Source organism: Phaethon aethereus (assembly GCF_964289735.1).
Source record: "Phaethon aethereus genome assembly, chromosome: 11".
Lineage (NCBI taxonomy): Eukaryota > Metazoa > Chordata > Aves > Phaethontiformes > Phaethontidae > Phaethon > Phaethon aethereus.
Genome location: NC_138587.1, coordinates 15,832,414 through 15,852,198, shown reverse-complemented (window position 1 = coordinate 15,852,198; position 19,785 = coordinate 15,832,414). Strand labels below are relative to the sequence as shown.

Sequence of the window (19,785 nt, the reverse complement as noted above, 5' to 3'; positions counted from 1 at the left end):
TACACATGTGTTTGGGACTATTGATTGTCATACCACAGAAGGCTCCTCTCCATACAAATCACATCAGCGTGCTAGACTGTGCTACTCTGGCCAAGGAGAGGAAATTCTTGCATAAACTCACCTGCAGCTGACTTTCAAGTGCAACCTCTGAACTTCCAGTGTTTTGCTGAGGGCTTTTTGGTGTTTTTCTTTGTTGGTTTGGGTTTTTTTGTTGGTTGTTTTATTTAATAACTTACTATTGATTAATAGATCAAGGATTATATAAGGGCTGGAAATATATCTCCTTATTAAAAAGGAGAACAAAAGCAAATGAGAAAACCCATAACTTGGTTCCACCTCATGTCCCTATTGATTCCTTATCAGATGTAAACCTTTTTGACCTTAACCCCCATTTGTGTTCCTGTCTGATGTCTGCAAACATTCCTCACCATGAGGTAGTGCCATGCTTCAGGAAAAATACTTGTTTGGGAAACTGAACCCCCCCCGAAGCAGACTGGGAACTGCAAGACATGTAATGTTTTAGATGTTATTTGTCTGATTTGTTAATGTGAAACATGCTTCATAAAATATCTTGGTCATAATATATGACTTGTGTTCTGAAAACTTGGGGAGTTGATAGCTGTTGCTTCACTAATAACAAAAGCTTTGTTAAGGAAAAACCAAAATTGCAACCATTCTCAAAAAAAAGTATTGGAAATACTGCCTGAGTACAGAAAATGTGATACTGATGTAGGGGTAGTAGGAGAATACCACAGTTGCAATTGGGCATGACTGTCACCTACTGTATTTCTCTGGCAGGTTGTCTTTATTGCCTTGTCCATTTGGCTAAACAGAGATGCAACAAAGCAGACTTTGAGTTCTGCAGAATCTCCACATGTGATTATAACTGGAGATCTGTCATGCTTTTAAATGTTGGATAAGCCTCTTCAACTTTAAACATCTTCCAAAATTACAAGGGCAGAAAAGTTTAACAGTAACTCTCAACTTCCTGCTTGAGTTATCTTTTATATGTAGATGGTGACGATCTACAGGCACACAGCGCAGTGCTTGTCTTGAGCAGTTAGCCTTTGCCTTATGGCAAAGATGTAGTCTGGCCAGAGAGCGTGAAGAGAAGATAGTTTGAGCAATGTCACTGTCCTGTGGCCAGTGATAAGCATTCTACATGTTTCTCTTGAATAGAACCAAGATCAGGAGATTTGTTTTCTCCCTAAATTGAAGAAATATGTTGAAACCTGATGTGCAGAATCAGCTAATGCTTCATGCCACCTCTTTGTCCAGCAAACTGAAACCGGCTGGAGCAAAGATGCTCCTGGGATCCTAACTGGCTGTCATCCTTTCTGCTGCTGTGTTAGCTGATGCGATCTCAGTCTGGACCAAAAACAAAGTGCATGCAACTCATGACCTCTTGTTTCTTGCTGGGAGAAAACAGCCTGAAGCAATGTTGGCAGAACTGCCACTGGGAAAGATGCAGGACAGAGCTCCAGCTGCTTTGCTACTGCACATGCTGCTTCCACAGTCCACATTTCAGCCCCTTCCTATCTCTCATGGGAGACCTCAGTAGGAATGAAGATGAGGCACCTTTCCTGCCAACGCAGATGGTGGGGTGGGCAGAGCTGGTATGGTTGAGATGGGGCAGGGGCTGGGCGGGGCTGCACTGACTGCAAGTTTAACTACATAAATCATTTAGATAAATTGCCTTATCTCATTTAAAATGAAGAGAATGTAATTGAAAAATGCAATCCCATGTGTATAATTGTTCCTTAGTTCTTAGAGATAATATTTCTTTTTCACATATAGCTTGCTGATGATCAGGGATTGGTGTTGATGACAACTGTTGCCATGCCAGTATTTAGTAAGCAAAATGAGACTGTAAGTACTCAGACTATTTCTGTCATGTGAAAAAGGGGTGACTGCAGTGAAATTGCTTTCAGGGACCTAATTAGATTTGAGCCTACTCTAAAAATTTTTCTTCTTGTTTTGTCTGCAGTTAGTATCTCATCCTTAGCATAAAAATGTGGACAAAGAATAACAAGTAACTATTCTGTAGAAACCATAGTAAAATAATGTAACCCTCCATCTAAGAGAAAATCTCAGATGGTGCTAGGCCTTGGAGTTTTCTTACTTCTGTATTACGTTTTACATGAAGTAATCTATATTCTTTTCTTCTTTGCACTGATATGCTTCTATTTCATAGACTCAGAATTTACTAATTTAACAGGTTATTAAAAAAATTACATGTACTTTTCCCTTAATGCTTAATCATTATCTTTTATGACAGCACAAATTGGGAAAGAAGAGCGTAACATACTTTTAAAAGTAGTTTTTAATTCAAAAACTATTTCTCATGAGGAGGTTTTCTGTTGGTGGACTCAGCTATCAAAGGTTTGCATGCCTTTTCTATGTAAATTGCAGATAAAACAGAAAGGAGCAATATTATTGATTAAATAACTATTTGATCAGATGACTTGTACCAGCCTCTGCTTCCCCCACTTTTTAAATAATTTGTCTGTTATCTGTTCACTTCTGCAGAATAGCTGCAATGTGAAATGAGTGGTGAGAATGCTCGTTATTATTGTGGCTCCAAGTGCATCTTCTATTGTTCTTTTCAGAGATCTAAAGGGATACTTCTGGGAGTAGTTGGCACAGATGTTCCAGTTAAAGAACTTCTAAAAACTATTCCAAAATACAAGGTAATACACAAATGATAATATTCCATTCATACTCAGACTAGTATCTATAATATAACATAATTTATTTAGCACATTAATATTGTTTATACTGATGTAGCTCCATTATTTCACTAAAATAAAATTCCTGAGAAAAACTCAGGAATTTTAGCTCTGTATTGTCTGATGGCTAAATGTCGTTGGTCCTGAGATGAAGTGCAATTTTTTTTTTCTAGAGTACAGTGTGCTCAAGGAATTATGTAATCAATGCAATTATTAAATCACACAAAAATAACCCGAAATTCATGCTGAAGATTTGCATAACTTTCTATGGAAACAGTACAAAAATCTGTCCCTAACATGACTTTAGTTCCTGCCTAACCAGACTGGCGGTTTATTCTCTACTACCCAGTATTTGCTAGATATTTTCCTCTACTCAGTTTTCCAAAGTCTGACACAACTCTACTATAAAATTATTTAAAAGTAATTATCATAAAAGTTTTCAAAATTTGATGCACTTCATCTATTCCAAAACCTTTGTAGGCTTCAGGCTAATGCAAAGATATAATTACTTTTCATTTAAATTTGATGCAATACATTAGTATTTCTCTAGTTCTCTCTGTCTGAAATGCTTTACTATAGTGCTGTTTTATTCACACATGAAAATTAAATGAATGTTTTCCAGTTAATTCCTAGCAGAATCTTTTTGCGAGACAAATATGCACGTAACACAATACCGTGGACAGCCTTTACTAAACAGGCCAGCTATTGGAATAGCTGCATTTTGACATGTACCTGTACAGAGCATAAATTTGTATGTCATGCTTTCCTCTTAATTGGCTGCCATGCTCTCCTTTACTGATTTCTAAGAGGGTGAAGGAATAAGCTAACTTGTGAGTGCCTTTGTATATTCCTACATGTTTTTGTTGATAATTCTAGTTAGGAGGAAAAGTAGTCCACCTATCAATTTTAATTCTAATTTGGATGCATTAGAAATAGCTAAATTATTTTGTAGATGAATATGCAATAACTGGAAAGTTTAAATTAAATGAGAATTTGATAAAAATAATGCATAAAATACTGGCAATGACATTGATAAGTTGTATTGGAGTAATTTCCTGGGACCTGGATCCCACTAGGCTAGATGCTATGCCAACATAGAACAGAAAGGCTGTCCCAACTAGAAAAAAGGTTGCAGACTATGGGAAGAGGCAGCAGGTGACAACGTACTGAGATCAGAACGTAGTGAACAGAGACATTGCTGGTCAGGATAAATAACAGAGAACAGTCTCAGCACACTAACCATCAAAGTTAGTTAACCGCAACTTACATTTTGTGTATGCAGAAATACAGGATCCGTAGGCAGTAAAAGAGAAAGGATCGAAATTCGCTCCTTTGCAAAATTTAGTGCAATGAAAACAATCTTTGGAGCAGCCTCTTAAGGAGCTACAGGTAGAGCGAGTTTCATTTGTAATGAGAAGGAAGAACAATGTTGTAATAACAGAAATGAAAGCCCGGCTGTGCATGGCTGCATAGAAAAACCATATCACGGCGATGTTATTCTGTAAGAAGTCATCTGTAAGATTTGGACATAGTCTGAATACAAGAACCTAGAGAGAGTGTGGGGCCTGAATAACAGATACTGCAGCAGAGTTAGAGCGATTCAGAAAAGAAGATAGGCAGGAAGATTAAAATTTCTGGTTTTGTCATATGATATTATATTTTTTAAGACTTAGTTTTCTGTGGAAATAATATACAATCCTCTTTCTGAATATTAGTCTTTTTATTTGAAGGTACATTTTATATTGCAGGATGTAATGCAAGAGAGGATTATTACAGGAAGCACCAATATCATGCAATACAGTTAGGTTAGTGAAATCACTTGAGTTACAACTTCCAGTCTCACATACCATATACATTTCTGAACAGTAAAAAGACCATGCAATTGCAAGAGCATAATCACCCCTGGGACCCATTCCTGTAGACTCTGCATGTGAAATAAAATTCACACAGGGATATAAAATGATTTGTTGGAAATAGAATTCTGCTGACCTGGAATTCTCTCAGCTTGGATGAGGTGGATTTTATGGCTGAAGAAGATGAATAATAACCGTGAGCTATTTTCAGCAGTCATTATCTAGACTAAACTTCCCCAGATGTCAGTGGCAGTTTCTCCTGAATAAGGTAGGGTTGGATTTAGTAATACTTAGTTTGCATGTGGAATTCCTCCACAGTTAGAAAAAGTTTTTTCATTTCTGAATCTGTCACTTAGAGACAGAGTTCAAAGTTTAACATGGCAATACTGCTGCAAGTGGTAGTACCTGTCAAATCAAAGCATTTTAAGTGCAGAGAGTGTGCAGGTTCACATATTGCACAGCATGAAATAAAATGCTACCCTTGGAATCCGGGTATGCTTCAAACAGGCAAATATTTTTTTCCTGTGAAGTATACCACCCACATTTGTTTCCTTACCTGACTTCCATTGCTGGGATGTCATTCTGCAGTTATCAACACAGAAAATTGTACTTGAGATCTGATATTTAGCCAACAGCTAGTTCACTTGTCATACCATAATAGGTAAAATATGTCCACTGTTATTATTTTGGTTATCCCTTCTTTATGAAGAAATGCCAAGAACATATCACCTTGTATTACTTTCGCTGAGGTTTATTGCTTTAGGAAAACCGCTAATTTATGAAACAATCTCCTATAAGGCAGATACTGTTGACCATATACAATCATTCACAGAGAGACATGGTGTAAGTCTACCTGGTATGTTTTCTGTATGACCTTGCCATAACATCATACTCTGGTTTATATTTCCAGAAAATCACAGAAGCCAACAGACTTGCTGTCCTACTTGCATCTTAGAAATGATTCTGACATGTCAACCTTGCTCATGTTGCTTTATGCCAGACAAATTCCTAAGAACCCACTTCAGCAAAGCATTTAAGAATGTACTGAAGTAAAATAAAAAGATTGCTAGTAGTGAGAAATGTAAAGCAAATGCCAAAGCAAGATAGTTCTGGGGTTTTGGATTTGGTTTTGGTGGGGGTTGATTGGTGGTTTTTTTGTTTTTTTTTTTAAATAGCTCAGTGCATCAAGATGCTTAAATAAAAATATATAGGATGTTATATTATGTTATTTCAGAACTGATAAAAAATGGGTGAGAAAGTATAGTGAGATGTACTCTTTGCATGGTAAAAGCTACATACTGAAGTTGCAGAAAGGTTCTACATTAGCAGCAAATTTATACCAAGAAGGGATATTTGAATGACCACATGAATGATTTGAAGGTACATTGATTGCATTCAGTGGGTGCAATCAGCTGTGTAATAGGCATATTATTAAAAGAGTAGTATTGTTATTTAAATAAGTACAGTGCTAAATTTGATTAGATATACTGTTAGGCCTCATAAAGCATTTCCTTGCTCTCAAATGAGCTCACATATTTCCACTCGGTACAAACATGTAAACTACATGAGCTTCTTTAGTAGAAATATGCCGCCTTCTGTGGCTCCAGATGAACCTGAATTAACAGCGAGGTAAAATACCTTTAAGACTGGTAAATGTAACTATCACGTGTGATAGGCCACTGCTTGCTCACTGTAGCTGTACATTCAGTACTACCGGCTTTAAATGATTCTATACAACATCACTTGCACAACTGAAGTAAGCTGAACCTAGCCACTCCTGGGAATGCGTGAATTTACTAAATTCCAGCATCCCTTTGCTTTGGCCCGTGCTATAGTGTCTCATGTATACATCTGATTCGCTCTATAGAGCACATAGAAACAAGTGCCCTAGGTAGCAAAGCATGGGTGACATTTAAAAATTGTGCTGTATGCTGAATTCCCCACAATGCCAGGTTCTCATTTGCACAAAATGGCAAGGATCAGAGCTTTGCATATGTTATAATGGAATACTATGTGGATAAGGGTTATGAATGCCAGCTTTAAGCTCTGGATAACTGAATTCGCGTCTGATTCTTTTGTTTAAGAATTTAATGGAGACCGTGCCAATTAGCATTTCTTTCTCATTTACTCTTACAGTTAGGTATTCATGGATACGCTTTTGCAATTACAAACAACGGATATATTTTGACTCATCCAGAACTTAGGCCTTTGGTAAGAATACTATTTACTGATCTATTTTAACTAGCTATATATGTTGCATTTGTTTTTCTCTTAGTGTGGATACTGAGCTAGCCATTAAATAATTAAATACAACAGACCAGTTTATATTGCTTTATAACATATTATAATTCTTGGTAAATTTACCTCTGGAAACAAAGGTTAGCATGAAAAAAATCACAGAAAATAAATATACAAGTTGTTTCTGCAAAAGATACAGGCCTCCATTACTGCAAGATGGTGAAGCCAAAAATTGCTATAATTATGTTCTTTTTACATTGAAATGGAATGCTGGAATGCTGTATTGCTATGTAATAATCCCTATTTGTCATGTTAAAGTGTTAAAGCTAATTTAATATATGTGAAGAAATTTCAATAAAGCATATTTAAGCAAAATAGGGGCACAAGGGGTTTTTGTACTAAAGAGAAATAGCAGCAAATTTTACCTTTATTTTCCCTTATCATCTTGTTTGTATTAATCACAGAAAGAAAAATAGAAGTGCCTGTTATGCAAATGTTTATCAATTTAACGCCCTGGAGAACTGGTACATTCTTGATTGCATCATTGTTTAGGAACAGCACTTGCAAGTGTTCCATCACTATCAACTCTTTGCAAAGCATCAGTATTAATGATTCCACTGCTGTATATAAATGGATGCCATATGTATTTTTCATGCAGGCACTTCAAATAATGTCTGATTTCAACAATATTTTAGTAGAAAACAGGAATATTAATTGCATGGATAATTCCATATAAAAATAAAATTATTGAAAAGCATGATTTATGAAGTCATTAGCATATCTGATGTTTTCATTCCACAGAAGAATTTGTCCTTCTAAGATTTGGGCTAGGAATTACACAATTAACATTTGTATTTGCACTTATTGTTTCCCCATTTATTTTTTAACTGGAGTAGAGCTTATGAAAAGTTCAACAGAGAGACTTCCAAGGGTGAATGGAGATATGTTTTCCCAGTAACTTCACTGTAAAATGGACAGACAATCTAATGGCAAAACAGACATTGTCGTATCTTGGAAGGATTTTTAAAATAAGTGGTTTAATTGCAGGTTTTTTCCTAAGAATATTCCCCATGATTCTGGATGGTAGAATTTTTCACAACTATGAAAAGGAAGACAATACGTAGAGAATTTGGCAAATTACTGACCCATAAGCAATACAATTCTCAGAAGTGGCTCTTGCAAATTAATCTATTGTTGTTTTTTTTTACCATTCCAGTGGTGAGTCACTAAAGCTATATAACCAAGTATAGACAGCTCAAACACCAGTCAGTTAAATTAACATGCTCCAGTGACTGTTTTTTTTCACCTCTGCACTCCCCACAGATGATTTCTCATAATGATATCGTCTTGTTTTATGGGAAGTAGGAGCTCTGCTACCCAAATATATAAATATTAGGGAGTGGAAAAACTTCCAGCTTCAGTAGAAGCGGTTTACTGTTAAGGAAGATAGAAAACTCTAAATTGATACCTAAGCATTTCACCTCTCAGTCAAAATGTATTTGTGTGGGATTTTATGGGATTGATTCAGCTCGCCTAGACCCATCTAGTCCAGAATCCCATTACCACCAATATCCAGCATGAGATTGTTCCTGAGGAAGATGCAGGAACTGAGTAAGAGGATGTAGAAAATATCACAGCAATCAGTATAGCTTTTAAGAGTTTCAGATAGGCTTCTGCTCATAAGCATTTGATTCTGATATTTTAACATCCTATTTAATGAAGACCTATTAAAGTGGATACTTCTGTTATCTGTACTAACGTACTCATTTTTGTCAGTTTGACTTCTCATAGTAATGATTTTCCATATTGTAAGCATTTTATGCATCGTTTTTCTATATTTTTCTGACCTCTTAGTTATCATCCATTCTTCCACGTTCTTTCCTTTTCTAAATGAGATTGGCTGCTGAGCTATATTTGGTAACCATAGCAGAGAAGAGGCAGCAATAGGGGCTGTACAAACCTCCTTAGAGCACCTGAATTACATGCATAAATTTTTAATGCACCTTCAGGTCTCTTCATCTGCATCTTCACTGCCTTGTTACCTCAGCTAGCTCCTCCATATCAAGTAACTATTTATGTAGTTTTGGTTTTATCTCACATCCAGCTGCACCGTAGACATAACCTAAAAATTGCTTAAAAGAGCCAAGGTTACAAGTAAACTGACTAGATCTAAAATTTGACTGTAGCATTCTCTATCTTTTCCTACAATTTTCTGTTTGAAAATTTATGTTAGACTAGTTATGTTAATCCTCAGTGGTTAAAATGCTGAAATACTTGTTGTTCTGCTTTAATGTAATGCTTTTTTTTTTTTTTTGGTGGGAAATGCTAGTGTGGTGAGACATTCTCTTCAAAATTTTTAGTTGTTGCAAAGAAAAATGTGGCAGGGGATTGCTTTTAGTTCACGATTGGCCACTACCTTCACAATATTTTTCCTTAACTCTGTATGTATAAAAGTTTGTGGTGGTTATTTTTTAATATCCCATTCTAAATTAGATGTAATTGCAATGTTTTTTATGGCATTCTCCAATTTTCATAATACTAAAATTGTGACTTTGTCTTGGTTCGCAAAAATGCTTTTGAAATCTCTAGGTATCACGGCTACATCAGCCAGCCTGTATTTGCAAACCATAGGAATAGATATTTGAAAGTTCCCTGTCTACACCGCAAGAGTTTGACAGCACATGCATTTGCTGTACTGTTCCTTTTTCTTCTGGCAAGTTACTTCCTTCAAAAATATTAGTATTTATTCATTACAGAACAGATATTTAATAAACAGAAGGTAATGAAATCCAGGAACAGTGGATAGCTTTAAGTTAGAGCGACAAGGGGTCTTCTCCACTTTCCTTCTTTCTGTTGTGGTGGTATGTTTTAATGAGGCAAAAAGTGTTTTTCTGTTACTATCCCTCGCCCCAGCGTACACCTTGAAGGCACTTACTTTATTACTTTATACAACAGTCTCTAAAATAAAAATGTTGGGAAGTAGCCCATAAGCTGTCAACTACAGGGAACTCGTTATGTTATATTCATGGTCTGTTCATTTAATTTTTTTTGGAAGAGTCGTTTTTACCTCTGGGTTCTGTCAGTAGTGTGTAATGGGAGTCTTCTGTTGACTTCAGTGGAGTTTTTGGGAGTGAAGTGATGGCTGGCCTGGGCTCTTAGATTAATATTGCAGGTTGAATCCTGATACCATTGTAACTAGTGGCAAAACATCCCATGAAATTTGTGACAGTAAGTATGTGAAAATAAGCATGTAGGACTGGAATTAGGTAGTTCACCAAAGATGATATCTAAAAATTTTTTGGGTGGATTAGAGTCTACATTCAAGTTACATTGATGACTGGCTTGATCCGCACTGGTTTATATTGCTATTATATTTTCCTGTGGTGATGTAAAGCTAGAATATTACTAGACTCCTGAGTTACTAACCCCAGCAGCCATATCTGTTAGTTCTGAAGCTGACATGCTGCTTTTTAAGAAATTGTCTTAGGGGACACTGAGCAGACAGGCAGGAGAGCAAACAGTCGCTGACGAAGAGTGCTTCCCGTTGCACCAGATTTTTATCTTCTGCTGATCAGTATATTTAATCATTAAGATGGCTACATTTTTGTGCTGATTATCCTATTGGGTTTACGTTTTAAAATGTTTTTCTTGGAGATTTCCTCTCTTGTTTCTTCTGCTGTTTTTTGAATAAACTTGGCTTTCAGTTAGGATGACTGGTTGCGTGCACATGGGCAGCTGAAGGAAGAAGAGGAAAGTACTTTCTAAGTTGAAGGTACTTGTAGAGGCTTATGACAGTTGCTGAAGTACAACTTGGTGCTTGCTAGAAGTTTTCACGGGTAACTGTTGCCATGGAGGGACCGGAAAGAACTTTGGGTTACATTCTTCTCTAAAGGACATCACTAGAGCCATGAGTCTTGACAAACAGCTTAATAAATCGTGGTAATCCCTTGCAAATTCTTTTTGGAGAATAAAAACAGAGAGATTGTCAGGCCTCGTCAGTTAAATGATTGAGTGTAAATTACCCATATGTTTCACATACCCTGAAACTCTGATTTTTGTCTCCCTTCCTTTCGGTGCCCCAATTTTCTTCCCCAATCCACCGCCGGCCGTGCCGTCCCTTCCTCCCGGCGGTGTCCGGCTGTCCTGCCCGTGGCCTCCCCCGGCCGCTGCCGAGGCCGGTCCCGGAGCGGGCCCCGAACGGTGCCCTCGGCGGGCCGTGTCCCCCGCCGGCGCGGGCGGCTGCGCTGCGGAGCGGCCGCCATGCGGTGGCGCCCCCGCACCGCCGAGGGCGCGGGGACCCCGCCCGCCCCGCCCCGCCCCGCCGGGCGGGGGTGTGCGCGGCTCACGGGCCGGAGAGACTGCGGGGGTGTGGGGGGCGGTGGGTGTGTTTCCGCAGTGCACTGCAGCGTTAGAAGCCAGAAACTCATCTCAGTTGGAATTTCAATGAGAAAATGCCTTTGTCATCTTTCTGATGCATTTCAAAGACTTTTTTTTTTTTTATTACATAGTGGCTGAATACATTTTAAATGTTTTTACACGTTATAGCCTTTCTAGGTGCATTTCCTATCAAAAATACTCCAGTGGTAACACAAGAAACTATAGCTGATTATATTTCAGGTTTTTTTAATGCTGCTGTATCGGAGTGTTTGTATAGGCTGCGTTTTGATTGAAGTTTGTATTTTTACAGAGTACTATTTTATTTTCCGCAAGAGGCTATTTTAAATTGTATGATGTAATTTTGAATTGTAGATTTAGTTTAAACCCATGACTTAATGTTTAGAAAAAAAATGAATTGTTTGGGAGTTCAAAACTGAATTTTGAGATTTTTCAAGGCAGGAACTTGGTTTCTGAGGCTCCTTACACATGCTTGAAATGTGTACATGAGGACAAAGTTTTTCTCAGCAGGTTATGTCAGATTTAATTGGTTGTTTTTCAGTATCTTGTTAGCACTTGCAGTGTGCTAGGTGTTACTCCATTGAATTTTAAAATGCAAAATATGTCATGATGGTGTTACAGTTTGCCAAAGAAACAAGCTTACTGTTTTGCATACTTTTTTACTTTTACGACTGTAAAGGAAGAATAATAAGCAAGTGATACATACTTCCTATATACATTTAAAAACAACTAACGTATTAATCGTGGCTCGTTGCTCGTTCCTGTAAATGTCATTTTGTAGTCTGTTAAATGTAGGTGCTGGAGGAAAAACACTTTCTTAGGAAAGCGTAGTTGGATTACAGAGAAATTAAGGAATGCCACTGAAAGGTTAGTGTCTGCCATAGTCACAGACTGACACCTTTGTGAATCTTCTCTGATGTTAGGGGTCTATCCTCTTGCCTCTCAGTCCTAATGTTTGTGTGGTTTTCAATGAATAATAGCAAGATTGCTAGTAGATTTTGTGAAGTCTGTGGCTTTTTTGAATCATAGTTGGCAATGGAATTTGTATTTTTGTCCAGGGACTAAAGAGGGATTTTGTTTTCAGTAATTATTAGGTTCATTTAGGGTAGAATACTTAACGTTCCTGAACAAGGAGCTCAAGTTCCTTACTTAAAGAAAATATACATTTAAAGACAAATGCATATGTTATGGAATCAAATTGCATCTTTCTGCCATTTTTTGGATAAATATAAGGTAAGCAATGTGTTATGACTTCTGAATTAGTCTAATAAGATCCATGATGCCTAAGGATTTTGTAGTATTTCTGAGTTTAAATCAAAATCCTCTACCTCTCTGAGAAGATTGAGGTGTATATTCATACTCTCAGTAGAAGTTCTAGAAGGCTAGTAATGGTGACTTTTCGAATGGCTATATATGAATGCTCTTTTTATCACTGTAAACCAGTTTAATTGATAAATTGCTTTCTTTAAAAGGATACACATCTTTATTTAATTTGATCAGTCTTAATAGGGAAAGTTATACACAGAAATCAAAGCCCATGTATATATCACAATCCTCTCACTGAAATATGTTGATGGTTTAGCTGCCTAAGTGACCATTTTAAATTTAGAACGTTGACTGTTGCGAAGTACCGGATTAAGGTAAAGGACCTGGAGTATTTAAAGATTGCTAGATCAGTATTAAGTCTTTTGTAGCTGTAAATTCTGAGAGAAATTGTTTCTCCTAACACAGAGAAACAGAGAAATCCAAGTCTCAGGGGAAACATTAATGCCCCACTTAAGCAGTGTTAGCCTTTCATAAGCAGCAAATCTCATTTCTCTCTGGGGAGTCCCGCCTGGAACGCAAGATAACCTACACTTACCCTTGCTTTATTCAACGACTCCATAAAACTCTACAGCTGTAGCTGACAGCAGAATATTTAAATGATTTGAACAGTGTAAATGCCTCACGTTCATTTAAATAACTGAAGAATTCAATCACTTGAATGCCAATGATTATGCCTGTTGGAGTTTACATTTCAAAAAAGACAGCCCATCTGAATCCTTGTGAGAGCATTAAATTGCTATCTAATTAGAAGTGCAAAATTACATATATTTAAAAGATAATTAAAGGTTTGAAGGCTGTTGAATAACTGGTTGTACATATAAATGAATCACTGAAAATTTGTTAGCAATATGTGAAGCTTGCTTTTATTTTTTGCTTTCAGCTTTGAAGTTAGGTATAACCGAGCTCATGGGTTTAAGTCTGGTAGTATTAAGATAAAGGCAGATGTTTTTAATTATTTCTACTCAAACCCCAAATAATTATAAGCAGCTGCCAGTTTTACATAATCCCAAATGATAAGGTCCTGAGAATGCAAATAAAATCCTAAAGAGAGAGGTTGTTTTTTTCAGTGGAGTAAATCACACACATTGTTAATCAATTGCAATCCACCTGAAAATGTGAGCTCAGCCGATGTACTGCTTGTCCAGCCTGTAGGTGTGTGACTTAAAGTTGTTTTTTGTATTTGCTTTTACCTCATCCTGTATATTTCCGTACTTTGTTTCATCAATTTAAACGTTACTGCACCATTTGTAATGCAAACACCTTATGAGTGTAAGTAGACAGAGTAATTTAAATACACGTGGCATGAGAATTATTTTCTTCTATTGCTTTGCTAGAGGGTTCTTCTGTGTACGTGGTATATCTAATTGTTCTGCCTGGAAACTTAGAATTGCATTATTCTCTGTTCCCTAGCAAATTACATGGCTCCTCTTGTCAGCTTTTCTATGCAATATTTCTTCAAATTTTATAGTGTGGCAGTTTTTCACTGCCATCTGGCTTCAAAAATCAGTCCAAAATAACTGTTTTTTACTGCCAACCATAACCTAGGAACTTCTGGATTAACATCTTAAATAATAGGCTTGTTATGGAAGTCTTTCTCTGGAAAGGGAAATTGTTCTTCCTATTTTCCTAAGAAAATCAAGTTGTTACCTTTTTTAAGATTAAAATGAGGAGCTTTGCCTAGAAAGCAACTTTGGCTTTAACTGGACACCTATGAGTGTTCTACAAATTCAAGGTCAAGTACAGATCAATAAGAGATCATTTCAGGCCACAAACTAGATGCAAATCGTGAAAAAAAAGTATCACAAAAGACAAATCAGGATAGTGTGATCAGGGAAAAAAAATCCAAGTGAAATAAAAAGCTTGAAAGCCAAGCAGTAGTGATTTACATTGACAGAGGATGCTGCTTCACATGTGTCCCCAGGCAGAGTGTTGTGGAGCTATGTAGTGCATGGTGAGTGAAAGCCCAGTCGCTGTGGGTGATGTTATATAAACAGGTGAAGCAGTGCAGGGAATTTTTTACTACTGGGGTTTTTTGTGTGTGTGTGGTGTTTTGGGGAGTTTTTCGTTTGTTTGTTTGTTGTTTGTTTTTAAATGTCAGAGTATGAATCAGTCTATTGACGTGATCTCTTCTGCTGACTTCTCACAGCATTCCACTGTATTTTCCATTATCTTATCTTTGTCCCATAGTATTTAAACTCTAGCCATTTTATGATAGACGCATTATTTTTTCAATGGACTAATGTTGAAGGACTTAATCCATATTTAAAGGAATTTGCAATTTGGAATCATTACAGCCCTTGCTAAAAAGTAGGAAGGAAATGCCGCCCTCCCTTTCCTTTCTGTGCACGTTTACATAGCAGAGTGGTCTGGCTCTCTTTGAAGTGCGTCACTCGGGGACGTACTCCCCTTTGCATCCAGGAAAGGAAGCAGCAATATACTCCTGACCTATTTTATGCCAAGGGCAAAGAAGACACATTGGAAGGACTGGTGACATAAACAGATGATTCTGCTCCTACAGCTGGTGTAAACTGAGCTTTCCCCTTGCACAGTCACCTCCATAAGGAGTAGTGAGACTCAGTAGCAACTTATGCTAGGATGGGTAGCTGGTGAAGGTCTCGGTACCAGCCATTGCATTGACCTTGTGAAGTCAGCTTCAGTGCAGTTTCCATCCCAACAGCCTCAGTCTTCGCATTATGTCAATCAGAGCTACACTAGGCATTAACTGAGGGGTACCGTTAGTATCCAGAGTCTTCGAGAAGGGAGGTAGCTGAGTAACTGGCTAGACCAGGGGATTGCAGTGTATTCAGTCTGTGTCTGTTTATTTAAAACTCTATGGGAAAGTGTGTTATTTTAGTTAATGATGCCTTTCCTCTGGTATTTGTTCGTTTAACCTTTCCTGTCAAACTCTGTAGACAAGCATATCTTTACAGGATGGCTTAGTGTAAGTTACAGTTATATATGCAATTGTATTGTGTATTTAATTATGTAGATCTCAAGCTCAGTAAAACGTGTTTGCATATGTTCAAGTTTGTCTCCTCTAAACAAAAGCATTGGGATCATTCTCAAATCCTGTTTAGATTAATACATTATCCTAATTTTGAAGTAGTAATCCAAAAAGATGGAACTTTTAAAATTGGAGGGGTTTTAGTTCCTGATGCCTTACTTTTGTACATAGGATAGTAGTTTGGCAAGGAAGATCTTTCCCTTGAAATTATTTTACCTCTTTAGCTTTTGGTGGTTGTTTAGTAGACGCTTTCTTCCGATAATATTTTCTCACAGATGATTCCACAAGTGTGGCTAAGCAAGTTCGCTAAAATCTGTTGACGCTTCCAAGGCTGCTATCACAGCAACTTACTCTCTCCTACCTCCCCATTATCCAGATGGAGCACGTCTGAGAAATTCCAATCACCTTAGACCCGAGGCTTGCAGCTGTTAAGATGTAGCTTGCTCCCTCCATGATCAGATTGCTACACTCTAACTTTATAAACACGTGGCAGGTCATATTCAATGCAGATGGTTTGAGACTGCTCATGTTAAAAAAAAATTAAATAAATAAAATATCAAAGCAAGGAGTTTAATAATGGCACATGTAAATGGTTGTATACGGGGTGGTGATTCAGTCTTTAAACAGTACATGTCACATGTTGTTTGAATCATTCAGTGCTATAAGAGTTTGGCCAAGCCTCAAATAAAAGATACTGAGTGAGATAAAGCTCATTCTGATTACCAAACAAAATAATTTCCTGTGTTCTTTCCACAAACAAAAATGTGTTGGAGCTATCATGTAGTTGTGAGCAGACTAAAAAGTTCTTGTATTGCAGTCCAGGTATTTAAAAATCCCCCCCGCTCCCCCAGCGGTTAGCTACTATATAATATCACCACATACTTTGTACTGGCTGAAGTAGATTAACAGCACACAGTTTAAATCTAGCTCTTTTCCTCATGCACTTAAATCAGAGTAATTTGGTAGAGGTCCTAGTTTCTATCTTTCCCAGTGGGTCCCTTAATAATTTGTTTCAATGCTTTCGAGTAATCTTGCTGATGGGTTTGGTTTCAGCCTTCAATCATTATTTTATACTTCACCCAGGAGTCTCAGAGATACAAAGTTAGATTAGGTTTGCTACCAGAGACAAAGATATAGGTGAATGCCATTTTAAAAAGCTGGTGCATTGCTTCTCTGTCCATTAATAACTTTTACAAAGAAATTAGTTAAGCAATAAAACTTAGAAAGAAGCTAGAGAAGAATGGCCACTTGAACAGTAGTGTTAGGAAGTATTCTATAATTTGATCTGCTTGCATTTATGTTTTAGGCCCTAGTTACATAAGCATAAAGATGTGTAGATTTACTGCTGGGAATAAGGTAATATCTTCATGAAAATTACATTTGTAAGCAAAATTACCCATATGTACAAAAAACTGCTATTTTTTGGTATCCTGACGTTGCTGGAAGTTGGTTTTTTTTTTTTCTGTGCCATTCTTTTCTAAATTATAACATGAATTTGCTCTTCACTTACCAAATTCCTGTGTAGGTAATTAAACAGTAGCCCCTAAAGTGCAACAGCTGAATGAGGTTAGGCATCTCAATACTTCATTAGTTCCTGTCCTAAATGTCTTTAAGAACTGCACTTTCCGTTTCTTTGAGTGCTTGTAGAGCCTAACCCTTGCTTGAGCATTGGGATTTTGGCTTTGTTTCTGCTTATCTGAATTTTTAAGACATGAATTCTTCCAATTCTGGCTTTGCTGCAGAACTTTGAAGATTTTTTCCAGCTCTTCATTTGATTGCTTTTGGATTTTGTTTTTGCTTTTTGAGTGCAAGGTGTGGAATCTACATTATTAAAATAAATTAAAAAACCGTCATCAGTATGATGCAAATGGTTTGCTTATGTTTGAAGCCTATTTCTGCTGTCAGACACACAAGATCAACTCCTATTGTCATAAGTAAGACTTGCACATGTGTCTGAGAATGCAGTATAGCCCAGAAGCTCTTCAACATCTGTGAGTAAGGATGTAATTAAACATTGGAACCAGTACAGGAGCTGTTTGCTCCAGTCAAATGATCCCAGCTAACTTCTATGTAACACTTTTCAGCTCTCAGTATTTCAGAGCCTGACTGTAACCATTTCTATAGGAGAATGACTAAATCAGATCAAAGTCGTGCTTGGTTAATTGGTGCAGCCACAGAGAGTAGACATAGTTACTCCTTGTAAAGACTAAAGATAATATTGGTATAGCTGCAGCCATAATGAAAGGCTTGCAAAACAGAGCTACAAAAATCAAGCCCTGCTAATAAACTGGATGCTATCATCTCGTATTTTATTCTTGTGAGATTTAGCCATATTGGCTGCAAATTTTGTACTTCAGTACTTAGGTATAGTTATATCTTTGGCTATCGGAGCTGTCATGTAGCAAGAATTAATCGTAGCACTGAGTTGCTTGAATTCACAGTCTAGTGTATAAACATGTGCTGAAAGCAGAATTTCTTTATGTCTCTCTACCCATCTGTTGAATAGCATTAGCCCAGAAGTAGATAACCTTGTAGTTACAAGAATGGTGGCTTCTAGCAAAGGGGCAAGAAAAGCACATGGAAGTACTCTTCAGTTGTATCTGCGTGAATTCTGAGAACTTAGTCCAAGGCTTACACCAACAGAGTTGCTAGCATTTTTTGTTATTCAAAAGAAGAATGAAGATTGGTTCAGGATTTTTTCCCACAAAGTTTCCCAAAAGAATCATCTGTAGAAATAATGGAGTATGCAGGTTATTATGAGCAAAAATTAAGGAGGCTCAGTGAAGCCTGTGTTAGAAGAAACTTTACAGTGCTACCAATATCTCAAAATCTCTTTGTGATTATGATCCAGTAGTCAATATTTTTAAAAGTCTGCTGTTCTTCAGGAAGATTTTGTCATGCCTATTTTTAAATTCTGTGGTCTACAAAAGCAACTGTAGGATTCACATGAGAATCTTTTAATTTAGAGAGGAAAAAGTCAGGAAGGGCATAACCTTCTTAATGCTCAGAGAGTAAGTTTTTTCTTTGGCCTCTCTAGTCTCTCTGTAATCTGCAGAATGTGACTGAAAGTTCCTGCACCACTGGCCCCAGTGATGAATTGGCTGTCTCAAGCACTGACAGGTTTGGTTTACGGTATAGTTGGTCCTGCCTTGAGGGAGGAGAATCAGCTGTATATACTGCCTTATAGGTACATCTATTCTTCTATGATGCTATTGTTGGGGAGTCACCAAAACAATTTGGGGATTTTTCACAGTATCCCAATATCTCATGTCATACTTCATAGAAAGACTTGTGGTTTTCCCTCCCACTTATACACATCAGAAAAGATAAAGGACCAGATTTCACATTATGCTTGTGTTCTCCCAAATCTAATTTTTTTCAAATATATTCTTATAATTTTTCCTTAATCAGTTAGGTTCTTCATTCACAGATCTTCCTAAATACTTTTTTCTTCCTCCACCGAGCAAGGTTTTTGTTCTTGCACTAGTAGGCTCTGTGATTTTGAACGTTCAGCAGAGGGCAGAACTTCCTACGTCATAAACACCTCAGTGTCAAATCAATTTGTCACTAGAATGTTTTTGTTAAATGTGCGATTTACAGTGTAACAGTGGCTAGTGATAAAAACCTATAAATTATCATTATTAGTATATTACTTTTTCCCCTGTGAAGTTGTAGATAAAATGTAGTGTCGGCAAATGTTAACAGCATACGTCCAAGACTTGCATCTTATCTTATTTGAAGAGAAATGGGTAAACATTTTGTTGATAAGATTATAGTAAATATAACTTCCTGTACAGCTGAAAGAGCGAGTTTGAGACATTTAACATAAACTACAAGATCAAGGTCTCATGTATTTTCCATATGGGGAGAAAGCACAACTGTTGAGTTTGACTTCCCAGTGTGTCCATCAAGAAAAGCTTTGTATCATGGCAAGAGATCATGCAAATAATCATGTGCATAGAGCTTTAGTTCACAGACACTAATGCAGCAATGTGGTGCACTCTGTATGAATTAAGCTACCTGCTGTTGTGTGTATTGCATACAATCAGCATGCATCCAGCAAAGTTTTTAAGTCTCCTGATACAAAACCTTTGTGCAAATAAACCAGGATGTGATGAATAGTTTACCCTTTTTATGCCAGTATGAAGAGGGGAAGAAACGAAGAAAGCCCAACTACAGTAGTGTGGATCTTTCTGAGGTCGAGTGGGAAGACAGAGATGATGTGGTAAGTGATGTGTTT

General features: G+C 37.2%; 1 protein-coding gene across 1 annotated transcript in view; it reads left to right on the top strand.

Moving 5' to 3' along the window:
• CACNA2D3 (calcium voltage-gated channel auxiliary subunit alpha2delta 3) overlaps positions 1–19,785 on the top strand; it is a gene marked incomplete at its 5' end in the record, with an annotated part of 467,841 nt that overhangs the window by 340,582 nt on the left and 107,474 nt on the right. The window contains 4 exons of the mRNA XM_082004801.1: positions 1,798–1,869; positions 2,610–2,690; positions 6,719–6,793; positions 19,687–19,770. Coding sequence (XP_081860927.1) covers positions 1,798–1,869; positions 2,610–2,690; positions 6,719–6,793; positions 19,687–19,770 — 312 coding nt within the window. The remainder of the gene's footprint in view (positions 1–1,797; positions 1,870–2,609; positions 2,691–6,718; positions 6,794–19,686; positions 19,771–19,785) is intronic.